Source organism: Chiloscyllium plagiosum, chromosome 25, assembly GCF_004010195.1.
Source record: "Chiloscyllium plagiosum isolate BGI_BamShark_2017 chromosome 25, ASM401019v2, whole genome shotgun sequence".
Taxonomy (NCBI): Eukaryota; Metazoa; Chordata; class Chondrichthyes; order Orectolobiformes; family Hemiscylliidae; genus Chiloscyllium; species Chiloscyllium plagiosum.
Genome location: NC_057734.1, coordinates 12,992,077 through 13,015,765, shown reverse-complemented (window position 1 = coordinate 13,015,765; position 23,689 = coordinate 12,992,077). Strand labels below are relative to the sequence as shown.

The window sequence follows — 23,689 nt, the reverse complement described above, 5'->3', positions numbered from 1 at the left end:
CTATTGAGCCCGTTCCTCCACGCTTCTTAGCAGCACCATCCTATCTCCAGCCATTGGAAGGGCTCAAAACTCTCATTTAGCTATCAGTAGAATCAATGCCCAATTACATTAGGTTTTACCTCCATGCAAGAAGCACATGCGCTGAAGTTCTGCTAGAATTTCACCCACCTTTCTTGGCACTGTCATAATGATTGGCTCACACTTCCTTTCATGAAGTTTAAAGAACCTGTAAGTGGAAAGCAATATTGTACATATTTTAAGAAATTGAACTTTTACAAATAGCACATAAATAGAAATCATTGGTGCAAATTGTGTCAATGATTCAGAACACCAAAACATTTTTAGCATCATTTTAACTGGCCAATATTGCATTGGTGTGTAGACATTACCTCATATTGGATAATACCTCTTGCAAAGGTTTAGACATTTTTGGAGCAGAAAAACATCCGGAGAGATCGTGGCCATAGTCACACCTCCATTTTCAGATGCTTTTTAATCACTGGAGTATAATGGAATTACTATTGGATAACTATCATTATTTTATAAGAAGCTATTAACTCTAAATAGTTCCATTAGACAAGATCTACATTTTGAGATTAAATTTGAGGAGTGTAGTTTAAAGCCACAATTTTCTGAACCATATATTTGACTGTGACTAACTGAACCAGTACTAGCTGCCAAAATGGGTCTAACTTATTCTGATTGAAAAGCAAAGTACCTGTGTACGCCTTTTTAGTGCTTTTCTGAAAGGTTAATGCTTATGTCGCTCTCTGACCTCAATTTCTAACCTGCTGTTTTTACTTCCTCTTTGATGGCTATAGTAATCACCAGTCAGCAGTGTAAACATTCTCCATGGTTTCTGCAAACCAGTTATATGTTATTAACTTAATAACCTGATAATTCCTACTGAAGATAAGTTGTAGCCCTTCATAAAATGTATTAGTGAATCTCTGGCCCAATTCAGATTCATCTAATAGCTTTGTTAACTTTCCCAGCATTGTTACAAGGCAGCAGGTCAAGGCTGGGAGTGTATCTTTTGGATCGAGTAATGAATGAAAAGTTCCCAAACCAATAGAGCATTCACAATGCTTGTCTTATCGATATTGCATCTTCATTCCTCCCGTCAAAGAATGATATTTTCAGTATACAAGAATTTAAAGAACAAAAACAGCCCAAGAAACAAAACTTTACTTAAAAAAAGGTACAGCTCATTTGAACTACAACTCTGCACCTCTTACCTGGCAATCTCACATCTGGTAACATCAAGGCCCCTTTTTGGCATGTATCCCATCCCTCTTTGTGGCTCCTTGCTGGCAAAAGTGTTTAAGTAATGGACGTACGGTGTTTCATCTGTGATCTCAAAGTAGCGAATACTGCTGTCACCCTGTATTGAAAAAAAAGTTAAGTCACTGTACCTCTTTCTAAACAGCTGAACATCAAAATTGCTGTGTGGTTTGGTGGAGTGGGAGCTTAAAGGTGAATTAAAAACAGACTATGGTGTTGATCAATAACCTTGTATACCAAAATTCACTTTCAGTGATCATAGGGACTGTAATGGTGAAATGACTCTTCAAAGTAATCCACTGGCTGTGGAATCAACATAACGCAACATTGCATGTTTCATTATTAAATTATTTGGCCCGCTTTTATCGCGATGATGTTTAAATAGAGTGAATAAGTTGCTGGTACAGTGTATATCTTAACAACTCATACAATGGAATAACGTTTAACACGTTAATCAGCTAGAAACCAACAGGATTCACCCACTATTCTCAGTTGTGACAGATCATAGAGCTGAAACTCAAACTCTTATTACTGTCTAATCTGCTAAATATTTCCAGCATTTTCTATTTTCATTACAACGGTAATGGGATTTGTTTTGAATATTTCATGACGTGCTCCAAACGCTCTTGCATTACAAGATATTAACATGTATAGTGAGCAGTAGCATCTTTAAGCAGAGGATTTCATCCTCCATATGGCATCCCTTCCTTCCTGTCTCCTCCGATTAGCAGCCAGAACTAGACAGACCACACTGGAAACAATTTCAACCTTGTACATTAGTTCTCTAGTGCACCAGCTATGTCTTTCTTTTTGAATTTCTTAGCAGAGTCTGAACCATTTGATTAGGAAGAAAATGTTTCAAGAGTAAGTTACAATGTGGGACTTTTACAAAGAAAAAGAAACTGCGTAGAAACAATATGAATAATCACATAGAAAACAGAAGTTAAAAAATAATGAGGAACAGAGATGGGAACCGGCTCCAGTATAAGCCATGAATGCACACTGCTCTCTCAAAACCAAGTACACTACAGGCTTAATCAATACAAAGCACTTTGTCCAGCAACATGGTTAGTAGGACCATCACCAAATCAAACAAAATGGATAAAGTTTCATTAAATATATTCTTAAATATCTAAAAGCATAATGGAAATTTGAATATTTAAATTAGCAATAAATTTTCCAGTGAAGCAACATCCCCAGACAGTCCGTGGTGTTACAACTTTGGAAAATGATGTATGAAATGCGCCCTGGAAAATTTTGACTTGAGCGTTACTTGTCTTCTCTTTTTAAGTATAGCTGATTGATAGACTGTAAACACAATACCACACAGCAAAGTAAATATTATATAGTTGAGGAAAAGGAAAATTCTCTTGAAAAGATACCTCTGCATTGATAACTGTCCATGCAATGTCTAGACCTTTTCTTCCAAGGTCTTTGTTTTCTTGCTGGCATCACTCCATTTAAATTCAGGGCTGAAAAAGAATTGCCACTTTTCTACATGTTTCTGATTTTTAAGCCATAGCTTTTGGATAAAGTGCACCATCTCAGTTGGAGAAGCAAAATAACCAATAAATATTTATCAACTTTCAGTCAGCCCTGAAGCATGTTGAATAATCCAAATTCCTAAGCAACTTGACTGCACTGAAACACAACAGCGACAACTTGCTCAGGACACAAATTTAGCTCCATTCAAACACAGAAAGAGAAGGACTACTAAAATTAAACTTGCTCACCTGGAACAGTGTATCTTTCAAAAGAAGAGATCAACTGGTGCAAAACAACAAAAAAAAGGATTTTGAAATGAGTTTAACAATGAGCCATATATTAGACTTTGGAGAAAAACTGCAGTTCCTAGCATCAGAGATGAAATAGAAGCCTGCTATGAAATTGGCTAGGAAACAGTAAAAAAAAGAGCTAAGAACAGTTTTTCAGACTGTCCAAATATCATAGTGGCACTCCAAGGGGTTAGTGTCAGTATAGACTTTGATTCACAGACACATTTGCAAATAGCACAAAACACAAAGATAATAAACAGTGAGGAGGACAATACCAAAGACATTGGAAAAACGAACAGAAACATGGCAGGCTGAACTTAACATGAAGCAGATTCCATAATTTCCAAAAGGAAATTGGATGATGAAAGGGAAGCTCCGGGAGGCTGCAGGGAAAAGGCAGAAGTAAGGGACTAACTAGTTAGCACAAGCACAATGAGCCAGTGGTCTCCTCCTGTATTGTGTTAATCGAGAATTTGACCTTTTGCTGAAAAGGAGCATGACCTTCCAAAATTAGCCTTCAGTTATGGGGTCTGCTGGAACTTCATTCACCAGCAATGTCGGCTGGCATTTTTACTTTGTGACTTTATCCCAAGCTATATTCAGTGGTCCTTGATGCAGCTATTCGGTACAGAATCTTAAAGACTAAGCCAGTGGAAACCCTACCTCCAGGTAGAATTCAAATTTTCTTTGAGATTACAGGCTTCATTTTTCAATCGAAAACCTTCCTCCAGGAATTACATTTTATTGGTGTTGAGACTATGGTCTGCCAAACCTTGCTGAATAAATGTGACTTGGATAAATACAGATGGGGAACAATGTCCAAATTTACTAAGAGGGTTCAATAGACACTACTATTAGAACATGGACTAAGTGTACTGGAAGAATATTTTCATAGCGTTGCTTTAGAATCTAGGATGGTTTGCCACAGTGACCACAGATGCAGAAACCAGATCAGGAACTGGATGCGTATTTTTGATAGAAGTGGATTCAATAGTAGTTTTCAAAAGGTACAGGAAATCTAACTGCCTCTCTTGTACGATGTAATTCCTGTAGACAAATACCAAAAGATGAACACAAAATACATGAAAGTATCGGGTGAATTCATGTCTGTAATCCCCAAAACATTCTTGAAAATTCAATCGTGCGGGCAATAAATCAGAGAAAAGTCACTTCCGTAAGTGGACAATTTGAATGGGGATCTCCTGCAATAAGCACATGTAATCTGTGGAGAGGACAGTGTAGAATTCCAGAAGGACATAGGCAAGTGGTGGCAGATGAGAGGTGATGTATTTTGGCAGGAAGAAAGATAATATCAAATGAAGGACACAATTCTAAGAGGGGGCAAGGTGTGATGCAGGAGCAGAGAGACCAGGATCTATATGTGCACAGAACATGAAATTGGCAGGACAAATTGAGAGAGCTATAAGTATATATTGTCCTCAGCTTTAACTACAGGTCAATGCAACCAACTTCTGGCCTTACTTCTAATGAACAACAGACATGACTGTCAGCAGTAAACTCATAGCATTCAAGAATTGCTGGAAAAACTCAGGTCTGGCAACATCTGTATAGAGAAAGCAGAGGTAACAATTCAGGTCCAGTGACCCTACTTCAGAACTAACTGTAGCTGGAAATAAGTTGGTATATATGCTGAAGATGGGGTGGGGTGAGGGAGGTATGAATAAATGATAAGTGGAGAAGAAGGAGCCCAGAGACACAGTGAGAGAGAACAACAGTTCAGAGACAAAGCAATGGGTAAAGGTCAACCTGAAAGAGTCAATAACTGCATGCCAACATCTCCATCTCAGGTTGCTGCAGTGCTCCAGAAAAGCTTAGTGCAAGCTGGAAGATTGGTATTTCATTTTCCATTGGGGTCCCTGCAGTCTTCGGGGCTCAGTACTGAGTTCAATAATTTTAAGGCCTGAACACTTTCTCTCAGATCACTACCCTATCCCCACACACCAGCAGGTACATGTGGGGAATGGGGATGGGGGCACATATGTACAGGTGCACATGCATGTCTGAATCGTGAGAGAGTACAGGTGTGAAGAGTGTTTATTGAAGGATCTAAACAAAATGACGATAGTTTAAACTTGAGGCAATGGTGAACTGACAACCAACGCGACAACTGGTTCAGACAATAGTCAGACTGGCTTCCTTCCATACCATAACAGGGACACAGTATAAGAGCAAAGAGCTGATGCTGAACTTGCAGAAGACATCTGCTCGATTCAACTGGAATATTGTGTACTGTTCTGCATGGTACATTATAGGAAGGATGTGAATGCATTAGTGTGTGTAGAAGTGGTTGACAAGGATGGTTCCAAGGATGAGGAACTTCACTTGAGGACAGATTGAAGAAGTTGGGACTGTTCTCCCTGAAGAGAAGCTTACAACTGAAGACATGGGTGAATTTCAACTTTGTTTGAGATTCAAAATATTTCCTGCCAGCACAGATACAGAAGGGCATTGTTGCTATCAGCTAATAAAATAACCTAGAGACAAGGAAAACACATTATGCCTTGATGTATGCACAGAAGCAGCCAATGGCGTAACAGCACTACCCAGTGGAGCGAGCCTGCACTGCAGCATTATTAAAATATTCTGGAGTGGCAGGTTAACTATTTGGTACAATTTTTCCATCAGAAGCTCTTGATATCACATCCATGCAAAACATTGGTAGGTCTCTCTCTCTCTCCTCTTGGATACTGGCTTTTGATTTTTGAAGTTCAGAGGTATTTCAATAGGATGAAGGAGAAGTAAAAGTGAAGAGATTTTAAATACCACATTTTTAACAGGAAACCATTTCTATGTCAAGTGGTAAATGGAACTATGGCAAGAAAGGGAAAAAGCAATATTAGTGGGTCACCAACTTGAAACTCCTGGTGGTCAGTAAACATAATCACAGGTGATTATGTGACCAGTTAAAGACCACAATAAAATGGATAGAATGACATACCTCCTCTACACTGTAGGCAAACACCGCAAAAATGCATCACAAAATTAAATGTTTTTAATGTATTGCTTCCATTTCATCAGACAATGATTAATCAAGGATAGGTAGCATGGCTTTGGCAAGTGGAGATCAGTTTTCACAAATTTAATTGAATTTTGAGGTGACGAGTTGCGTAGATGAGGATAATGCAATAGATGTAGCCTACATAGACTACAGTAAAACTTCAGTAAAACTTCTGACAAGGTCTTGCATGGGAGGCCAGTCAAGTAAATGCCCATGCAATCTAACACAATTTGGCAAATTGGATCCAAAATTGCCTTAGCGGAGGAGGCAGAGCATGAGGACGATGAATGGAAATTTGTGTTCAGTGTTGGGTATCTTGCAATTTGGTACTACATAAATGATCTGGACTTGAACGTAGAAGGCATGATCAGTAAATTTGCAGATGGTACAAAAATTGACTGTGTGGTAAACAGCAAGGAGGAAAACTCTGAACTACAAAATGGCAGAGAGTCTAGTCGGATTTGCTGAGCAATGGTAAATGGAATTTAATCCTAAAAAGTAAGAAATGATAGACAATGGGAGGATTAACAAGGCAAGAGAGGACCCGATGAATGGTAGGACCCTAGGAAGTACAGAAGATCTGACGGACCTTGGAGTACATGTCCATAGATCCTTGAAGGCAACAGAACCGACAGATAAAGCGATTAAGATAGCATATGGGATACTTGCCTATATTAATCAAAGCACTGAATACAAGAACAGGGAAGTGACGATAAGGCTGTATAAACCATTGGTTAGGCCACAGCTTGAGTACGTCACGCAGTTCTGGTCACTGTACTCTCAAAGACATGATTGCACTAGAGAGGGCACAGAGGAGATTCACAAGGATGCTGTCTGGGCTAGAATGCTTCAGCTATGAAGAGAAATTAGATAGACTGGGAGAGAAAAGAGAGTTAATGTCAAATCCAATGATTTTTCTGTTCAGCAGTCATTTTGGTTTCAAATATTAACTGTTTCTCTCCCATAGATACTGCCGGACGTGAGTTTCTTCATCACACTCTGTTTTTGTTTTTGTTTCAGATTTCCAGCATTTGCAGTTTGTCGCTTTTATGATTAGGCTGGGGTTGCTTGCCAGAGATCAGAGAAGGCTGGAAGGGGATCTGATTGAGGCGTATAAAATTGAAAATCATAATTAAAATAGATATGAATAACCCTTTCCCTTTGATACACAGGTGAAACAAAATTTAAGGGGCAGGAGACTTGAGGGAATTAGAGGAAAATATTTCCTACCGGATGGTAGGGGTAACTGGAACAAAAACAAATTGCTGGTGAAACTCAATAGGTCCGACAGCACCTTGGGTAGAAAGCAGAGATAACGTTTCAGTCCAGTAAGTCATCGTCATAACAGTTAGACTTCTTTCTCCCCACTGCCACACCTGCTGAGTCTCACCAGCAATTTCTGTTGTTTCAAATCTCCAGCATCCACTGTTCTTAGTTTTATTTTATTGCAGGGGTAATTGGAACAGTGTGCGACGTGGGAATTATCACAATATTTAGATAGCATTCAGATAAACTCTTGAAATACCAATAGAATACAAAACAAGAAAAAAGAAAATATGACAGGAGTAGATTGTTGGCTGATGATCAGCAGGGATACAAAGGCCCGCAGGGGCCCTTTCATGCTGTAAAACTCTCTGACGATGTCTAAACTGAGCTCTAATAGCATCACTGGAGAAATGGTTAAGGGAACACTGGAAGCTTTCAAGTAATCTAGCTCGTAAGTCAGAACTCTGGCAAATAGGATCTTGAACAAATTAATTGCTTTAACTAAACAAATTAATTCTTTAGCCTGAATCATACAGCTCAGGATATCTTCCCAGTTTCTTGTACACTGTCACATTAAAAATTAGACTGTTTTGATGAACTGATATTAATAAAAAGGATGTACCCACAATAGAAAAAATTAGATCCTGGTAGCATTTTGGTCAACTTTCCACCTTTTTACCACGGAAAGCATTTTTTTTTCCTCTTCTTCCAAAAGTATTGATTCAATTATGACGTTCAGCTCCACATGCAACACTTTGTTAATACTCTACCTGTACGGCTGTTACTCAGGTAAGTGACTGGACCGATTGTTTACTGCAGATAGTGCAGTCAGGCCAGATTCCTCCCTCACCTGAAACACACATCTTGCAGAAACAATGACAGAAAGACAGAGCCAAATTAATCAGATCTAAGGCCTATAGTTCTATCACACCCAGTCACGAATGGTGGTAAAGAGAAATACTCACTAAAGGAGGTAGTCCCAAAAACAATCCCATCGGCAGTAACTGTGGAAGCTAGCACATCAGTGCAAAAGATAATGCTGAAGCATTCACCACATTCTTCAGCTAGGAATGCCGAATGAACGATGGTCTTAGCCGTATCCAGAACTCCCCAACATCACAGATGCCAGTCTTCAGCCAACTCAATTCACTCCAAGCAATACCAAGAAACAGTTGGAAGCACTGAATATTGCAAAGGCTATGGGCTCTGACAAATACTACTGAAGACCTGTGTCCCAGAACACTGCTGCACCCTTGGCCAAACTGTCCCAGAACAGCTACATCACTAACATCTACCCAACCATATGGAAAATTGCCCAGGTATATCCACAGAGTGACAAAACATGAACGGCTTTTGCCAAAACGTCGATTTTTCCTGCTCCTCGGACGCTGCCTGAACTGCTGTGCTTTTCCAGTACCACTCTAATCTAGAATCACAATGACAAAAACCAACGGCCATCCAATTACCGTCCCAGTTTACTTGTAAGCAAAAGTGGTGGAAGGTATTATCAACAATCCAATCAGCAGCATCTACTTAGCAATAGCCAACTCAGTTTGGGCTTCGCCAAAGCCACTCAGTTCCTGACCTCATGACAGCTTTGGTCCAAACATGGAAGAGCAAACTGAATTCCAGTCGGGAGACAAACGTGACAGCCCTTGACACCAAGGTCACATTTGAGAGTCTGGCATCAAGAAGCTCTTGCAAAACAAGTCAATGGTAATCAGGGCAAACCCTCAGCTGGTTGGAGTGATATCTCATACAAAGGAAGACAGTCATCTCAGCTCCAGGATGCAGAGACGCTTCAGTGTGATTTGGACAAGTTGAGTAAGTGGATAAATTTATGGCAGATAAATTATAATGTCAATGAATGACAGGTTATTCATTTTGATAGCAATAATAAGAAGGCAGATTATCTGACTGGCAACAGATTGGGAAAGGGGGAGGAGCAAGAAGTGCCCTTGTGCACCAGTGCTGCAAGCAAGCAGCCTGTTACAGCAGGCAGTAAGAAAGAATCTAACAGCTGTGATCTGACATTCAATGTTATCACCATCACTGAATCCTGCATTATAATGCTGAGGATTACCACTGACCAGAAACGAAAACCGGACTATCCATAAAAGTACAGTGCCTCCAAGAACAGGTTAGAGGTTAGGAATCTTGACGCAAGTAACTCACCTCCCAACTCCCAAAGCCCATCCACCATTGACAGGACACAAGTCAGGAATCTAATGGAATACTCCCCACTTGCCTGGCTGAGTAGAGTTCTATGAACATTCAAGAAGCTGGACATCATCCAGAATAAAGCAACCTGTTTGACTGGCACTACGAACCTCCAACACTGACACTCAGTAGCAGCAGGGTGCACTATCTACAAGATGCATGGCAGAAATTCATCATTGATCTTAATTTAGCACTTTCCAAACCCACAGCCACTACCATCCAAAAGGATGAGGGTAGCAGATTCATGGGAATACCACCCCTGCAAGCTCCCCTCTAAGTCACTCAACAGTCAGACTTGGAAATATATTGCAGCTCGTTCAGAGTCATGCTGGGTCAAAATCTTGGAACTCCCTCACTAACAGCATGGCAGGTCTACCTACAGCAAATTAGATTAGATTAGATTAGTTACAGTGTGGACACAGGCCCTTCGGCCCAACAAGTCCACACCGCCCCGCCGAAGCGCAACCCACCCATACCCCTACATTTACCCCTTACCTAACACTACGGGCAATTTAGCATGGCCAATTCACCTGACCTGCACATCTTTGGACTGTGGGAGGAAACCGGAGCACCCGGAGGAAACCCACGCAGACACAGGGAGAATGTGCAAACTCCACACAGTCAGTCGCCTGAGGCGGGAATTGAACCCGGGTCTCTGGCGCTGTGAGGCAGCAGTGCTAACCATTGTGCCACCGTGCCGCCCACAAATGGGCTGGAGTGATTCAAAAAGCCAGCTCAACACCACATCCTGAAGTGCAACTAGTGTTGGCCTAACCAGTGATGCCCCCATGAGTGAATTAAAACAAACATTTAGAAGCAGAGGTCTTGGCTATTTTCCCCTCCTTTAATACAGAGACACTGAAGCTAATTGCAGGGTACCTATCATCTAAATTCAACTTGGTAAAAATCAGAATACAACTTTACTGAAGCAAGGCTTGTTTTTCTCCCACAGGGTTGACTTAGTCATTAGAAACACAGTCACTTACCTTAGCCATGCTTTTAAAATGTAAGTGTTATTGGTGCAAGTTTAGCCACCATTGAGACAACAGACCTTCTCCAGCTCAGGCAGCTTTAAGATAAACTTTACAGTCAGCTTGGACGATGAGGCAAAATGCTTCATGTAGGGGGATCATAAATGTAGTATTCTAAGCAGACTGACAGCTATAAACAAGTGCTGTATTTACACTCAAATTTCATTAAATCTTAGAACTAAAAATTTTGAGCAATGCAAGAAATCATTTTAATACCTTTCAATGGTAAAAATTTAATTCACTGGTCTCTTAGTCATGGTTTTTATTAGAAGGATAGAGCTAAGTTCAGTTCATAGTCACTTCAGTTCCCTCACAGCACCTTTCACAGCAGTTTCACAGATGACTCAATAACTGACCATTATTGAACTCACTTCAGGATTTTGTCTTCAACACATTTGCAGGGCATTACGTCTGAGAAACAAGGTTCAATATTTATCAAATCGATAATGTACCTGTGCATGCCATTGTTTTGGCTGTTATGCAAGATGGAGGCAGGAAATTATTTTAGTACTTAGTGCAGTGCCAGACACTTCACAGAATGCATTAATATCCACAACACCAAATCCCAGCTCTGCCGTTCTGTTGATTGGCTATGTTTCAAAGATCAGCTCTCAGTCTATTTTTAAGTCCTGAAGTTCCAAGAAATTGAAACTAAGACAATTCAGTTGCTGGTAAACCAGTCACAACTATTTTATTAGGGCATGCTGGTAACTGTGTGAGCAAAAGTCAAAGTATGGCTTTCATTTTTGATTATTCATGCGCTAAAGTATTGAACTTCAGGCAATAATAGAGCACTCAAACAGCAGGGGTGTGATACCAGCTAAAACTCAAATAATCTGCACACAATGTAATATTTAATGAGTCTCACTGCTCATTGGCTGAGCAAATTGAAAGTTTCAATTCCAATACTATTTGTAAATCAGGATGTGATCTGCTAAGCAAAATCGAGCTATTGTTTTAATACATGGATACATGTTTTTGATACATAGAAGCAGGGTTGCTGATGGATCACCCTCTTACACTGGTTTAAGTGTGGCAGAGGCTGATAAACTGTTGCTCTTTTCTTTAATTCCTATGATCAAGAAGCAGGAGCTCCGATAGATCATTTGACCCCTCAGGTCTGCTCTGCTGTCTAATAAAATCATTGCTGATCAATTTGCATTTTGAATCCTACATTCCCCTCTGCCCCGATAACCTTTGCTGTTTTTATCTGACAAGCTGCATGTTAAAAACATTCAATGATCTTGCTTTCACAGCCTTCTGAGGCAAATAGTCACGAATCTCTTAGGAAAAATTCCTCTCATTTTAGTTTTAAAATGGTAACATCTATTTTTAAACTGTGCTCCCTAAATCTGGAGTCACTCACTCTTCCAAATTCCAGTGAAAACAAGTCGAGTTTTCCAATCCTCCCTCATTAGGCAACCTACTCATTCCAGATATCCTCTGAACTTCCTCCATTGCATTTACATCTTCCTTAAATAAGGAGATCAGGAATGCAGATGGTATTCCAGATGTGGTCTCACCAGTGTTCTATTTAACTGAAGCATAAAATCCAACCTTCCTTGTAATAAAGGATAACATTCCATTAGCCTTCATAATTATTTGCTGTAACTATATATACACTGTACCTCCTTAATCTGACACCATGATCCTGCAACTTCTGTGTGCAAGCACAGTTATGCTGCTCCAAATCTTCCTGTACTAACAGGTAAAGAGATCATCTATATTGCATAAAATAGTTGCTTTTCATCTTATTTTATGCTGCACAGTCAATTTAAACACGTTATAAGCTTTCCTTGCTGACCCTCTCAGTTGGTCTCCTGTGATGTGGCAAATTCTATAGCCTGACAAAGGATCAGTTCCAAAACTGCAGGTCTATGGTAGCACAATGTTTACTAATGCTTTGTGACTTATGCACTAGAATACATACTTCTTTCATACCTCAGAACTTTGCAGTTGTTCTCCATTTAAGTAATGCCCTGCTTTATTCTTCCTGCCAATGCGAACAACTTGACATTTTTACATATTATATCCCATCTTCCAGATTTTTACCTACTCACTCCACCTATCTATATAGAATAAAAAACAGAAAATAGAAACAGAAAGAAGGAATGGGCCATTTAGCCTATCAAGGCTGCTCTGCAATTCAGCATGATTTTGGCTGATTCTCTTGCCTCAACACCATACTCCCGTTCTACTCCTTCAGTGTCAAGAAATCTATTTCTTTCTAAATATATTCAGTGACTCGAGTTTTCTGTGAGAGTTCTAAATAGCCTCTCGACATTGAAAACATGACCCTTGCTCCCTATCAATCCCCACTGCCAGGTAAAGATCTTCCCTACACCCTCTCTTGTTCAGCCATGTCAGAATTGTACATGTTTCAATGAGATCCTTTCTCATTGTTCTAAACTCCTGAGAATACCAGATTTGAAAGCCGTTTACATCAAACATAATACTGATTTTAGAGTAGTAGAGTTCATTAGCTTTTCTCATTTCTACCATACACAACTGATACAGTAAAAATGAGAATGTTCCTCCAGGATAGAGGGTGCTACATGGACAGCACAAACTACACACTCGTACACGCATAAAGTGCGTGAGAAGTGCAAATCACGCAAGTTATTGTGTAAAAGAAGAATGATACAGAAGAGACATTTTTCTAGCAGCAATTCAAATTCGTGCAAAGAATTTCAGATGGAAAAAGAGTCCGATCATACTGTGTTAAGGAGCCCGATGGCTTTGGGGAAGAAACTGTTGCACAGTCTAGCCATGTATGATCGAATACAGTAGCGCCTCGACATATGAACCACCCCATTCACGAACAAATCAGTTTACAAACAGGATTGTACATAAAATTTTGCTTCAACATTCGTACGGAATTCAAGGTACGAATTAAGGTACAAACGCAAAAAGCCCGTGTGCGACCACGTGGTTTAATTGTTCTGCTTTGCTACGCGCTTGTTGAATGAAAAAGCTCTCGGGGCCCCGCGTGATCTCATTCAGTTCATCTTTGGCGCGTGCGCTGTGAACAGCCGTCCAAGCATTCTTACACTATCCGAACGATGGGAAAAATCGATTCAGTTCACAAACTTTTCGGTTCGCAAACCAGATCCCGGAACGGATTAAGTTAACTGTACTCCTGTATCTTCTGCCAGATGGCAGGAATGAAGAGAGTTCGAGTGGGGGATGTGTGGGGTCTTCCACACTGCTCTTAGCCTTTTGGATACAGCGTGTGGTGTAAATATCTGTAATGGAAGGAAGAGAGACCCCGATGACCTTCACAGCTGTCTTCACGATCTGTTATAGGGTCTTACAATCCAAGGCGGTGCAATTCCCAAACCAGGCAGTTATAGGGTCTTACAATCCAAGGCGGTGCAATTCCCAAACCAGGCAGTGATGCAGCAGTTCAGGGTACTCTCAATGAACCCTCTGTAGATTGTGGTGGGGATGGAGTGTGTGTCTGCGCATGTGCGCCCCCGTAAGGTGGGCTTTCCTCAGCCTGCGCAGAAAGTACAGATGCTGCTGGGCTTTCTTGGCTATGGAGCTGGTGTTGAAGGTTCTGGTGAGATTCTCTGCTAGGTGTACGCCAAGACATTTGGTGCTCTTCACAATCTCCATGGAGGAGCCGATGTCCAGCAGAGGGTGGTTGCTCCGCGCCCTTCTAAAGTCAACAACCATCTCTTTCGTCTTATCCACTCCTTAGGTATTCTTCACAACATATTTTCTATATGCTTCTTTGCGCCTTCTACAAATTTAGCTACCCTTGTTAAAAATACCCTTATCTAAGCCATTGATGTGAATTGCAAAAAACTGAGGTTCCAATACAGATCAGTGTAACATTTTTCTTCATGTCAATCTGAAAATGACTTATCTGACCCATGTATGGGTGTTGTTTTCTGTCAATCTTCAATGCTAATATGCTACCATGACAATGAGCTCCTATTTTGCACAATAACCTTACGTAGCACCTAGTCACATGCCTTCTGGAAGTACAGTACATCGACAGGATCCCCATTATCCATATGGCTTGTCAGTTCAAGGAACTCCAATAAATTAATTAAGCATGATTCCCCTTTTAAAAAACAATGCTGACTCTTCCCGATTATTGGATTTTTTCCCAGGTACCCAGTTATAACCGCCTTAATGATTGATTCGAAAATGTTCCCCATGACCGATCTCAAGCTAATTCACCACAAAAATTCTGCTGTCTGCCTCCCCCTTTCTTAAATTGGAGGAATCATTTTTTTCTGTTGACTGTAAGGAAAATAAGAAAAGTCTTTGCCACGTTGAACAAAAACAAAGAATTTACATACTTGCAACAGACCTCTTGACTGAAATAGCCCACTGTCCCATTTGGGAAAAGTGGACCGCCAACAATTCTCTCAAATAACATTGACTTAGTACCCTCTTCACTCCTTTCATTTCCACTTCCAGTCTGGGTGCAGCACCTCTATATCAAGCAAGACAATTCCAATACAACATTTTGACATTAAGTACCACATCTACAAAATTTAGCTTTTTCTAAAAGTTAAAATATGCTTCATGGATTTTCTTGATGGTCTTAGTAGTAAAATGGATATAGTGTCAATCAGAGTCTTTTCTAGGTTCGGGCGAGCCTCTGTTTAAAATGATACTTCTGTGATTCACCATCCTTCAAAGCATTGGGAGAATCCTTATGATTCAAAGGAGAAAATATAATATTAAATGAATTAACACAGATGCCCTTAAATACCACATTTGGATGTTCCATACTAAGCTATCAACTAATAAATTGCTCAGCCCTTACCTTTCCACACAAGTATACGATATTTGTGTCTGCGTCATAGAAAGGTAAAAGCACGCCATTGCTGGTATCCATTTCATGCAAAGCTATGGGCTCGTCCATGCTTTCCTAAAAAGAGAATCCAGAATCAGTAACAGCAATGCTAATTTTTAAAAATATACTACAAATTGCTACTCCCTTCCTTCCATTAACTGCAGTTCTCTTGCTGCCAGAGATTTTCCTGATATGATGTATCACAGTTGGACAGACACACAAAAACCGCCTCATTGGGCTATAATGCGTAGTTAAACACAGGCTCTATGGCTTCAGTTGGGATAATTGCTGGGTTTAAGAAGTTATCAATTATTCTGATGTCCAGCTGTGGAGAAACAGATCATATAGCAATAACAGGAATAAAGGAACATGAGTGGGCCACTTAGCCCCACAAACTTGCTCTCTCATTCAACTAAATTGTGACTGATTTGCAGCTTAATCCATTTTCCCTCCGGATTCCAAATCCCTCAATCTTACAAAAATCTGAGTTTTACAAGTTTCAATCAACCCCACACCCTGACAATCTTTGCTTTATTTTGAATGGAGTGTGCGTGTGTTGGGGAGGGGGGGGGGTTCTGAATTCCTAAAACCTTCTTTGCACAAAGAATTGCTCCCTAACATTACCCATGAAAGCTACGCCTCTTTATGATCCTTAAATCTCTGAACAAAAGTGATGAATGCCACTCAATTGTGCTTTTCGTAGTCACAACAACAGACATTATAACAGCCAGTATTTAAGCTAGAAGCAACACGTGCCATGTGAAAGATGATACTTGGGAGTATTGCATAACTCTTTTGATATTCAAATGCTGTAGCAAATCAAAAGCTCCTACAATACAGCTAAAAGTCGCATGAGTGCCACATGGTGGTTAACAACAGTACTGCAAAAACAGGATGAAAATACAGAAAGAACAGATACATAAGAGTAACAACACTATTTATACACAATTGCCTGTAAGGACTCCCTGCTCTTTGTGCTGCACTATGGGATCATTCATATCCATAATAAAGGCACATAATCTCTGTTCACCACCACTTTTTGGTTACGTCAGTTTTCATACAAAATGGTCAACTAGGAATAGGGGCTTCTCTTCCCAGTTAAGTAACAATAAATTGGTCTCACATTCAGTTGCTAATATCAATGGTCTCAATGATATCATCTGGTATATTGATAACACCACTCAAAATGATCCAGATGAGAAGTTATTCAATTTGACAACTTCAGTTAGGGTCACTTTTTACTAAATCTATTTTAAATTAGACATCTTAAAATGAACCAAACCATATTTTTCAATGTAATAGCAAGCTCTGTGAACAACAAGCACATCTCACACTATTCAAGGCTGCAGTTCTATTATTCTGCCACTGGAGGTTCCAAGATAACAGTCCTGAGTTGAAGGATGCAGCTGACCACTGTGACAAAATGGGTGGGCACGCTAACATTAACTCCAAGCAAGTATGTAAAGGTCTAGTCATCTGATTTGAGATTAGACTGCACGTCCTGTTAAAGGGGTTTCATCTTTGAGGAAGGACATTTTCAGCAATTATTCCCCATTTGCCGAACAATGCAACAGGACAAACGGCTGGATACATCCAGAGTCTGGAAAAGGATATGCAAATATTGTTGGTCATCAGGGTCTGTTATTGAGGGGAGGGGGGTCCAATCAGTGGCATAAAGCAACAATTGAAATACATTGGACAGGAAGTGAAATTCGTCCTCAAAATGCTTGGAAAAATTCAAAGAAGAATGAACAGTAACAGCAACTGAACAGGCACCTTGGCTATCCAAGAATGCTGACATATGGTGCCTTTCTAAACTAAAAACCTTTCGCCTTGACAAAATCAGTATCCTTCTATTCCCTCCCTTTACATGTATCTGTCATAATGCCTCTTAAATGTTGCTATCATACCCACTAGATCCACTTCCTGTGGCAGCATATTCCTGCGTAAAAATCTGGCCTCTCACATCTCCTTTAAATCCACACCCCCTTCTACCTTAAATCATGTCCACTAGCAACTGACATTTCTACCCCGGGAAAAAAGAATGGATATCTTAACAATGCCATAAATTGAATGCACAGATTTTCTATGGAGGTGCTCTTCAGTGCTTGATGCTGATAGGTCTAAGGATTGGGAAGATGAAATAATGTTTCAAACATGCCAGAAAAAAAGGAACACTCAGCTAACTAAGAGCTACAGAAAAAAAGTTACTGCCTGCTCAAAAATCTTCCAGCTTTGCCCATAATCTGTGGAAATGCATGAGCTGGATCAGAATTTAACCACTAAATAGATCAGAAAAATATTTACTGAGAACATATAGATGTCTTCCTTCTCCCCATTCCTCAATCTAAATGGTGCTTAATGCCAAAACTCACCGGGTTCCACAGGGCAAGCTGCCGTTCACTCATGCGGCTGAAGCCAGTGGTGAAGACGTTGCCATTTGTCAAGAACACTGCTCTCATTGGCCGTGCTCCCTCATGAGCTTTATCCTTTTCCTGGGAAGATGAATATTTTAAAATGATTTTTCACTTCAATTGAAAACAGCCACACATGAATTACAAGTCAGTTGGTAACCTCCAATTTCCATTTTAGTATAATCAACAGGAATGATTTCTCTTATGAGGTAAAAACAATGACTGCAGATGCTGGAAACCAGATTCTGGATTAGTGGTGCTGGAAGAGCACAGCAGTTCAGGCAGCATCCAAGGAGCTTCGAAATCGACGTTTCGGGCAAAAGCCCTTCACTAGGAATAAGGGAATGATTTCTCTTATGGCTACACATCTCATCATTCCTTATCAATTGTACATTTGTGTCAGTCAGTATATGCAGTGGCTGCAAAGAGAGCATTTACTCCTTCCCCATGTTACAGTTTCTTCTATATTTCAATGTCACATGAATTTACATTTATTTAAGCCTCCTACAAAGATGTTCGCAGATAAAGGGACGGCTGGAAAATGCGAAGCCTTCAGAAATGAGATGACGAGAATCCAGAGAAAGTATAGGGTTTGGTTAAGAAAAAGAAGAAAGCATATGTAAGGTATAGACAGAATAGATCGAGTGAATCCTTAAAGAGTATAAAGGAAGTAGGAGTATATTTAAGAGGGAAATCAGGAGGGCAAAAAGGGGACATGAGATAGCTTTGGCAAATAGAATTAAGGAGAATCTAAAGGGTTTTACAAATACATTAAGGACAAAAGGAGAGAAGGGTGGTTAGAACAAGACAGGGAACTATAGACCAGTGAGCCTGACGTTGGTAGTGGGCAAGTTGTTGGAGGGAATCCTGAGGGACAGGATGTACATGTATTTGGAAAGGCAAGGACTGATTAGGGATAGGCAACATGGCGTTGTGCGTGGGAAATCATGTCTCACAAACTTGATTGAGTTTTTTGAGGGAGTAACAAAGAGGATTGATGAGGGCAGAGCGGGAGATGTGATCTATATGGACTTCAGGAAGGTGTTCGACAATGTTCCCCATGGGAGACTGATTAGCAAGGTTTGATCTCACAGAATACAGGGAGAATTAGCCATTTGGATACAGAACTGGCTTAAAGGTCGAAGACAGAGGGTGGTGGTGGAGGGTTGTTTTTCAGACTGGAGGCCTGTGACCAGTGGAGTGCCACAAGGATCGGTGCTGGGTCCTCTACTTTTTGTCATTTACATAAATGATTTGGATGAGAGCATAAGAGGTACAGTTAGTAAGTTTGCAGATGACACCAAAATTGGAGGTGTAGTGGTCAGCGAAGGGGGTTACTTCAGATTACAACAGAATCTGGACCAGATGGGCTAATGGGCTGAGAAGTGGTAGTTGGAGTTTAATTCAAATAAATGCGAGGTGCTGCATTTTGGGAAAGCAAATCTTAGCAGGACTTATATACTTAATGGTAAGGTCCTAGGGAGTGTTGCTGAACAAAGAGACCATGGAGTGCAGGTTCATAGCTCCTTGAAAGTGGAGTCGCAGGTAGATAGGATAGTGAAAGCGGTGTTTGGTATGCTTTCCTTTATTGGTCAGAGTATTGAGTACAGGAGTTGGAAGGTCATGCTGCAGCTGTACAAGACATTGGTTAAGCCACTGTTAGAATTTTGCGTGCAATTCTGGTCTCCTTCCTATTGGAAAGATGCTGTGAAACTTGAAAGGGTTCAGAAAAGATTTACAAGGATGTTGCCAAGGTTGGAGGATCTGAGCTATAGGGAGAGGCTGAACAGGCTGGGGCTGTTTTCCCTGGAGTGTCAGAGGCTGAGGGGTGACCTTATAGAGGTTTACAAAATTATGAGTGGTATGGGTAGGGTAAATAGGCAAACTCTTTTCCCTGGGGTTGGGGAGTCCAGAACTAGAGGGCATAGGTTTAGGGTGAGAGGGGAAAAGATATAAAAGAGACCTACGGGGCAACTTTTTACACAGAGGGTGGTACTTGTATGGAATGAGTTGCCAGAGGAAGTGGTGCAGGCTGGTACAACTGCAATATTTAAGAGGCGTTTGGATGGGTATATGAATAGGAAGGGTTTGGACGGATATGGGCCGGGTGCTGGCACGTGGAACTAGGTTGGGTTGGGATATCTGATCAGCATGGATGGGTTGGACCAAAGGGTCTGTTTCCATGCTGTACATCTCTATGACTCTATAATTGAAGCAATGGTTTGCAGTTCACATATTAGAAGATACTGTCAGTTCTTGGCTCATCTCTTTGAATGGCTTTCTTACATTAAGGACTTGGAACTCTTCAAGCCCATGAGTAACACATCATTCTTGGAAAGGATACAAGAGAAAAATCCTGATTGACAACTAAACATTCTCTTCAGTCAAATCTCCAAAATCACTCTCCCGATCACCTTGATTTTTAGTCACTTGATAGCACACAATTTTGGTATTTCTGACAAAAATCAGACATGCTGTTGAGGCCTTTTAGTTGATAATTACATTGATAAGTTCATGGCAAAATGCTTTGACAGTATTACTTTGATTTTGATTGAAACCTGCCTCCTATGCAGTGGCCTTGGAGATCTTCTGATACACTTACAGCAATAATTTCCTCTTTGCGTGGATCAATCACTCTCAGTTTCTTGTCCTTGCAGGTCGTGCACAGGAGGCTGCCATTACGGTTCCAAGATGTGCTAAAGATCATATCTGGGTGCATGTCATCAAGTGTTATCATGGCCTCAGCTGTTCCCGCATTCCAGATGATGATTACATTGTCACAACCTTAACAGGAAATAAAATATATCCAATGAGCTAAAAAGATGTGAATGGATATGGTGCCCTTCATTATTGTGTGACATCAAAATTAACCACTGAACTCAACGGCTCAAGTAGTTACAAGGAGGGATCAATGAGTCAGAAAATCCCAGTTTCAAAACCAAAATAACTCTCAGGGAAGTAACTGAGCACAGACTTTGTAAATACAAATCTGTATTTTAATGGCATATTTATTTCAAATTTAATTAACTAAACACTTACTGAACTAGAAATGGAATGTATGCTTCATTTTTGCATTGTTTGATAAAATCTCAGTCAGGGGTTTTATAAATGAATTAGTCAGCCTTGACATTCAATCCCCATTTTAATTTCATATATTTTGTACTGATATTTAATTTTACATCATTTAGAAAGGAATAGAAACTTAAATAACAAACCGGGAAACTTGTCCTAAGTGTAGGACATTATTTGACATGGAGGCTGAGGAGTTTGTAACTCAAAATAGAGGTCATTATGAGAATATAATTATAGGATGATCAGTTTATACAGGCACTTCTAAGTGAAAATATGGATACAAGAATTTATCTCACAAAGACAACTAAAGAATTGCAACAAAACATGACTTCAAGGGGACAGGAAGAGGTTTACAGAAACAATCCTTAAAGTTATGTTGATAACCTCACAAAAGCAAAAGCAAATTTCCTATCCCAAGGACAAGGGATTTGTAACGACATGAGCATGATGTGCAAGAAAGATGCAAATGAAAACTTTGATGATCCTTTCCAAATACAAAAAGGAGGGAAGCATTAACCATAATAACTCAAGAGCACAAAAAGACTACCTGCTCTCCTTGTGTAGGAGCAATACAAGTAGTCCTGATCTAAGATCAGTTAGGAACTAATTGCAATTGTGCATGGTCATTCATCTGTTTGCATCAAAAAACCAGCTTCCTCTCAAATCAATGCTACAAGTACATTGGTCAGTTGTTGTGAAGATCACATTTTTATTTTTGGAGAAATGGATTAAAATGGGGAAAGGATACTGCTTTAAAGCCAAGAACCTGTGTCCCCCACCAATGTATTTTTCTCTACCCAATTACTCAATGATATTTTTGTTTATCTAGGTCTGTCTGCATGTGTATGTAGAAGTTTAGCAAAGGGTAGAGGTTATGTTCCAAAGGTATATGTTGATAATTCATTTTTGTGCTTGCCCATGGTTAGAACTGATTTATTTGGAATAAATAGCAGTTTCTTGTTAAGTACAGAAATTGAGTCAATGCCTTCTGTTCATCAGAGCTGAGTCAGAAAAATTGGAGTCCAAGTAATTTGATTAAATCTGCAATTTGTGCGACCATCCTGGGAGTGGTGGGGCTCAAGCATCAGTATGCTTTTCCAAGTGGATCACAACATTGCCTAAATGTGATTTATTGCTGTTTCATTTCATTGAACTAAAATGGGACACTTCCAAACATAACAAATGATGTAGACTGGGCAATGGTGTAGTTAGCCAAGGTTATATTCATCCAGTGCACAGCTCTTAATGTATCATGTTATAATTCTCTTAACAGAATCATTTCATTGTTACTGGTACAAGTCTGTTTTCCATAAGAAATATCTTAAGCCAAACGTTTTGAGTTAAACAAGTGCATTTGTGGACTAGAACCTTATGAACAATAGTAATGTCTATAATTAGTTTTTCCATTCAATTTGTGACAACACTAAAGTAGCATGGCATTTAGAAAATAAATTCTCATTTTTGACATACTAGAGATGAAAGATTTATCAGCCTAAAGTTTACTGTAAGGAAAACACTACAATTTTGTTCTTAGGGACAGAATGATTAAGCATTTGGCAAAGAAAGACTCAATATCAATTTGTAATAGGCAAGTCTTGTCTAATGAACCAAGATGATGTTTTAGAAAGGTGTCAAAACATGATCAAGAAAGTGTCAAAGAGATTATTTAATTAGAGTCTAGAGATATTCAATAAGGTTCCACATTTAAAAATGTACATTGAATTGCAGGCAACCTGTTGGCTAAAATTTGGAAATTAGTTAGGACAAGCAGAGTAGGGACAGCTGTTATGTACTCTCACTGGCAGGATGGAACGGTGGGGTCTCTGTTTCACTATTTATAAATAACTTGAACAAAGAAATGAAGGCCTGTATATATCTAGTTTTCTAATGCTACTAGGTTGGGTGGAAGGGTAAGAGGGAACAGGAAGTTGCATAAATGAATTGAGTAATGCGGTAGATTCTGGAAATGCAATGTTGAAAAGTGTGATGTCACTAACTTTGGGGTCGAGAATAGATAAAACAATTCCCACAAGAAGGTAGCACTTATTTATTAACAGAGATATTTGTGCCCAAGTACAGAAATACTAAGAGCCAATTACAGGCATAAGCCAAATTTTTAAAAGGCTAATGCAATTTTATTCAAAATCTGGAACACAAGTTCAAAATCTGCAGAGGTTAAGCCACATCTGGAATACTGCATTTAATTCTGATGAATGTGATTTTGGTCTTGAAAGGGCACAGCTGATCCATCAGAATGCCAGCATGATATTTTTGATTAGAGAATTTGATAGGCAAATACTAAAATATAGGCCCAGACCTGGTAAGGACAGCAAATTTCCTTCCCGAAAAGGGCAGTGAGCCCAAATTTCCAACAATTGACAGTGGTTTCATCCCCATCATTAGATATTTAATTCCAGATTTTTGTTAAATTCAAATCCCACAATGGCAGGATTGGAACCCAGGTCCCCAGAACAGTATCTAGGACCTGGCTTACTCATCAAGCAATAATATCACAAGGGCATCGCCTCCCCTAAGAACATCTCAGAACCACTTACTTGCAGAAGGGTAGTGGATAAGATTTTTTGTTAAAATAGATTATGAAGGATTATTAAAATGAGACAGCTGATCTGTAGCTTTACGTCATTTATGATTTAAGCGAATGTTGGAACAAGGTCAAGGAGTTGAATGGCTACTCTTGCTCCTGAGTACCGACAAATGATGGAGTAATTACTATTATCAACTGAAATCTGCTGTTTCTGTTCTCGTTTTTGTTTAATTTGATCACCTAATAA

The 23,689-nt window shown here is 39.8% G+C and overlaps 1 protein-coding gene across 2 annotated transcripts in view; it reads right to left on the bottom strand.

Annotated features, from left to right (window-relative positions):
* Positions 1 to 23,689, bottom strand: part of coro1cb (coronin, actin binding protein, 1Cb) — a 172,991-nt gene that overhangs the window by 5,128 nt on the left and 144,174 nt on the right. For both annotated transcript variants that reach the window (XM_043715528.1, XM_043715529.1), the window contains exons 5-9: positions 20,428 to 20,609; positions 17,787 to 17,906; positions 15,382 to 15,486; positions 1,239 to 1,384; positions 169 to 226 (exon numbers count right to left, since the gene is read on the bottom strand). In XM_043715528.1, the coding sequence (XP_043571463.1) occupies positions 169 to 226; positions 1,239 to 1,384; positions 15,382 to 15,486; positions 17,787 to 17,906; positions 20,428 to 20,609 (611 nt within the window). The remainder of the gene's footprint in view (positions 1 to 168; positions 227 to 1,238; positions 1,385 to 15,381; positions 15,487 to 17,786; positions 17,907 to 20,427; positions 20,610 to 23,689) is intronic.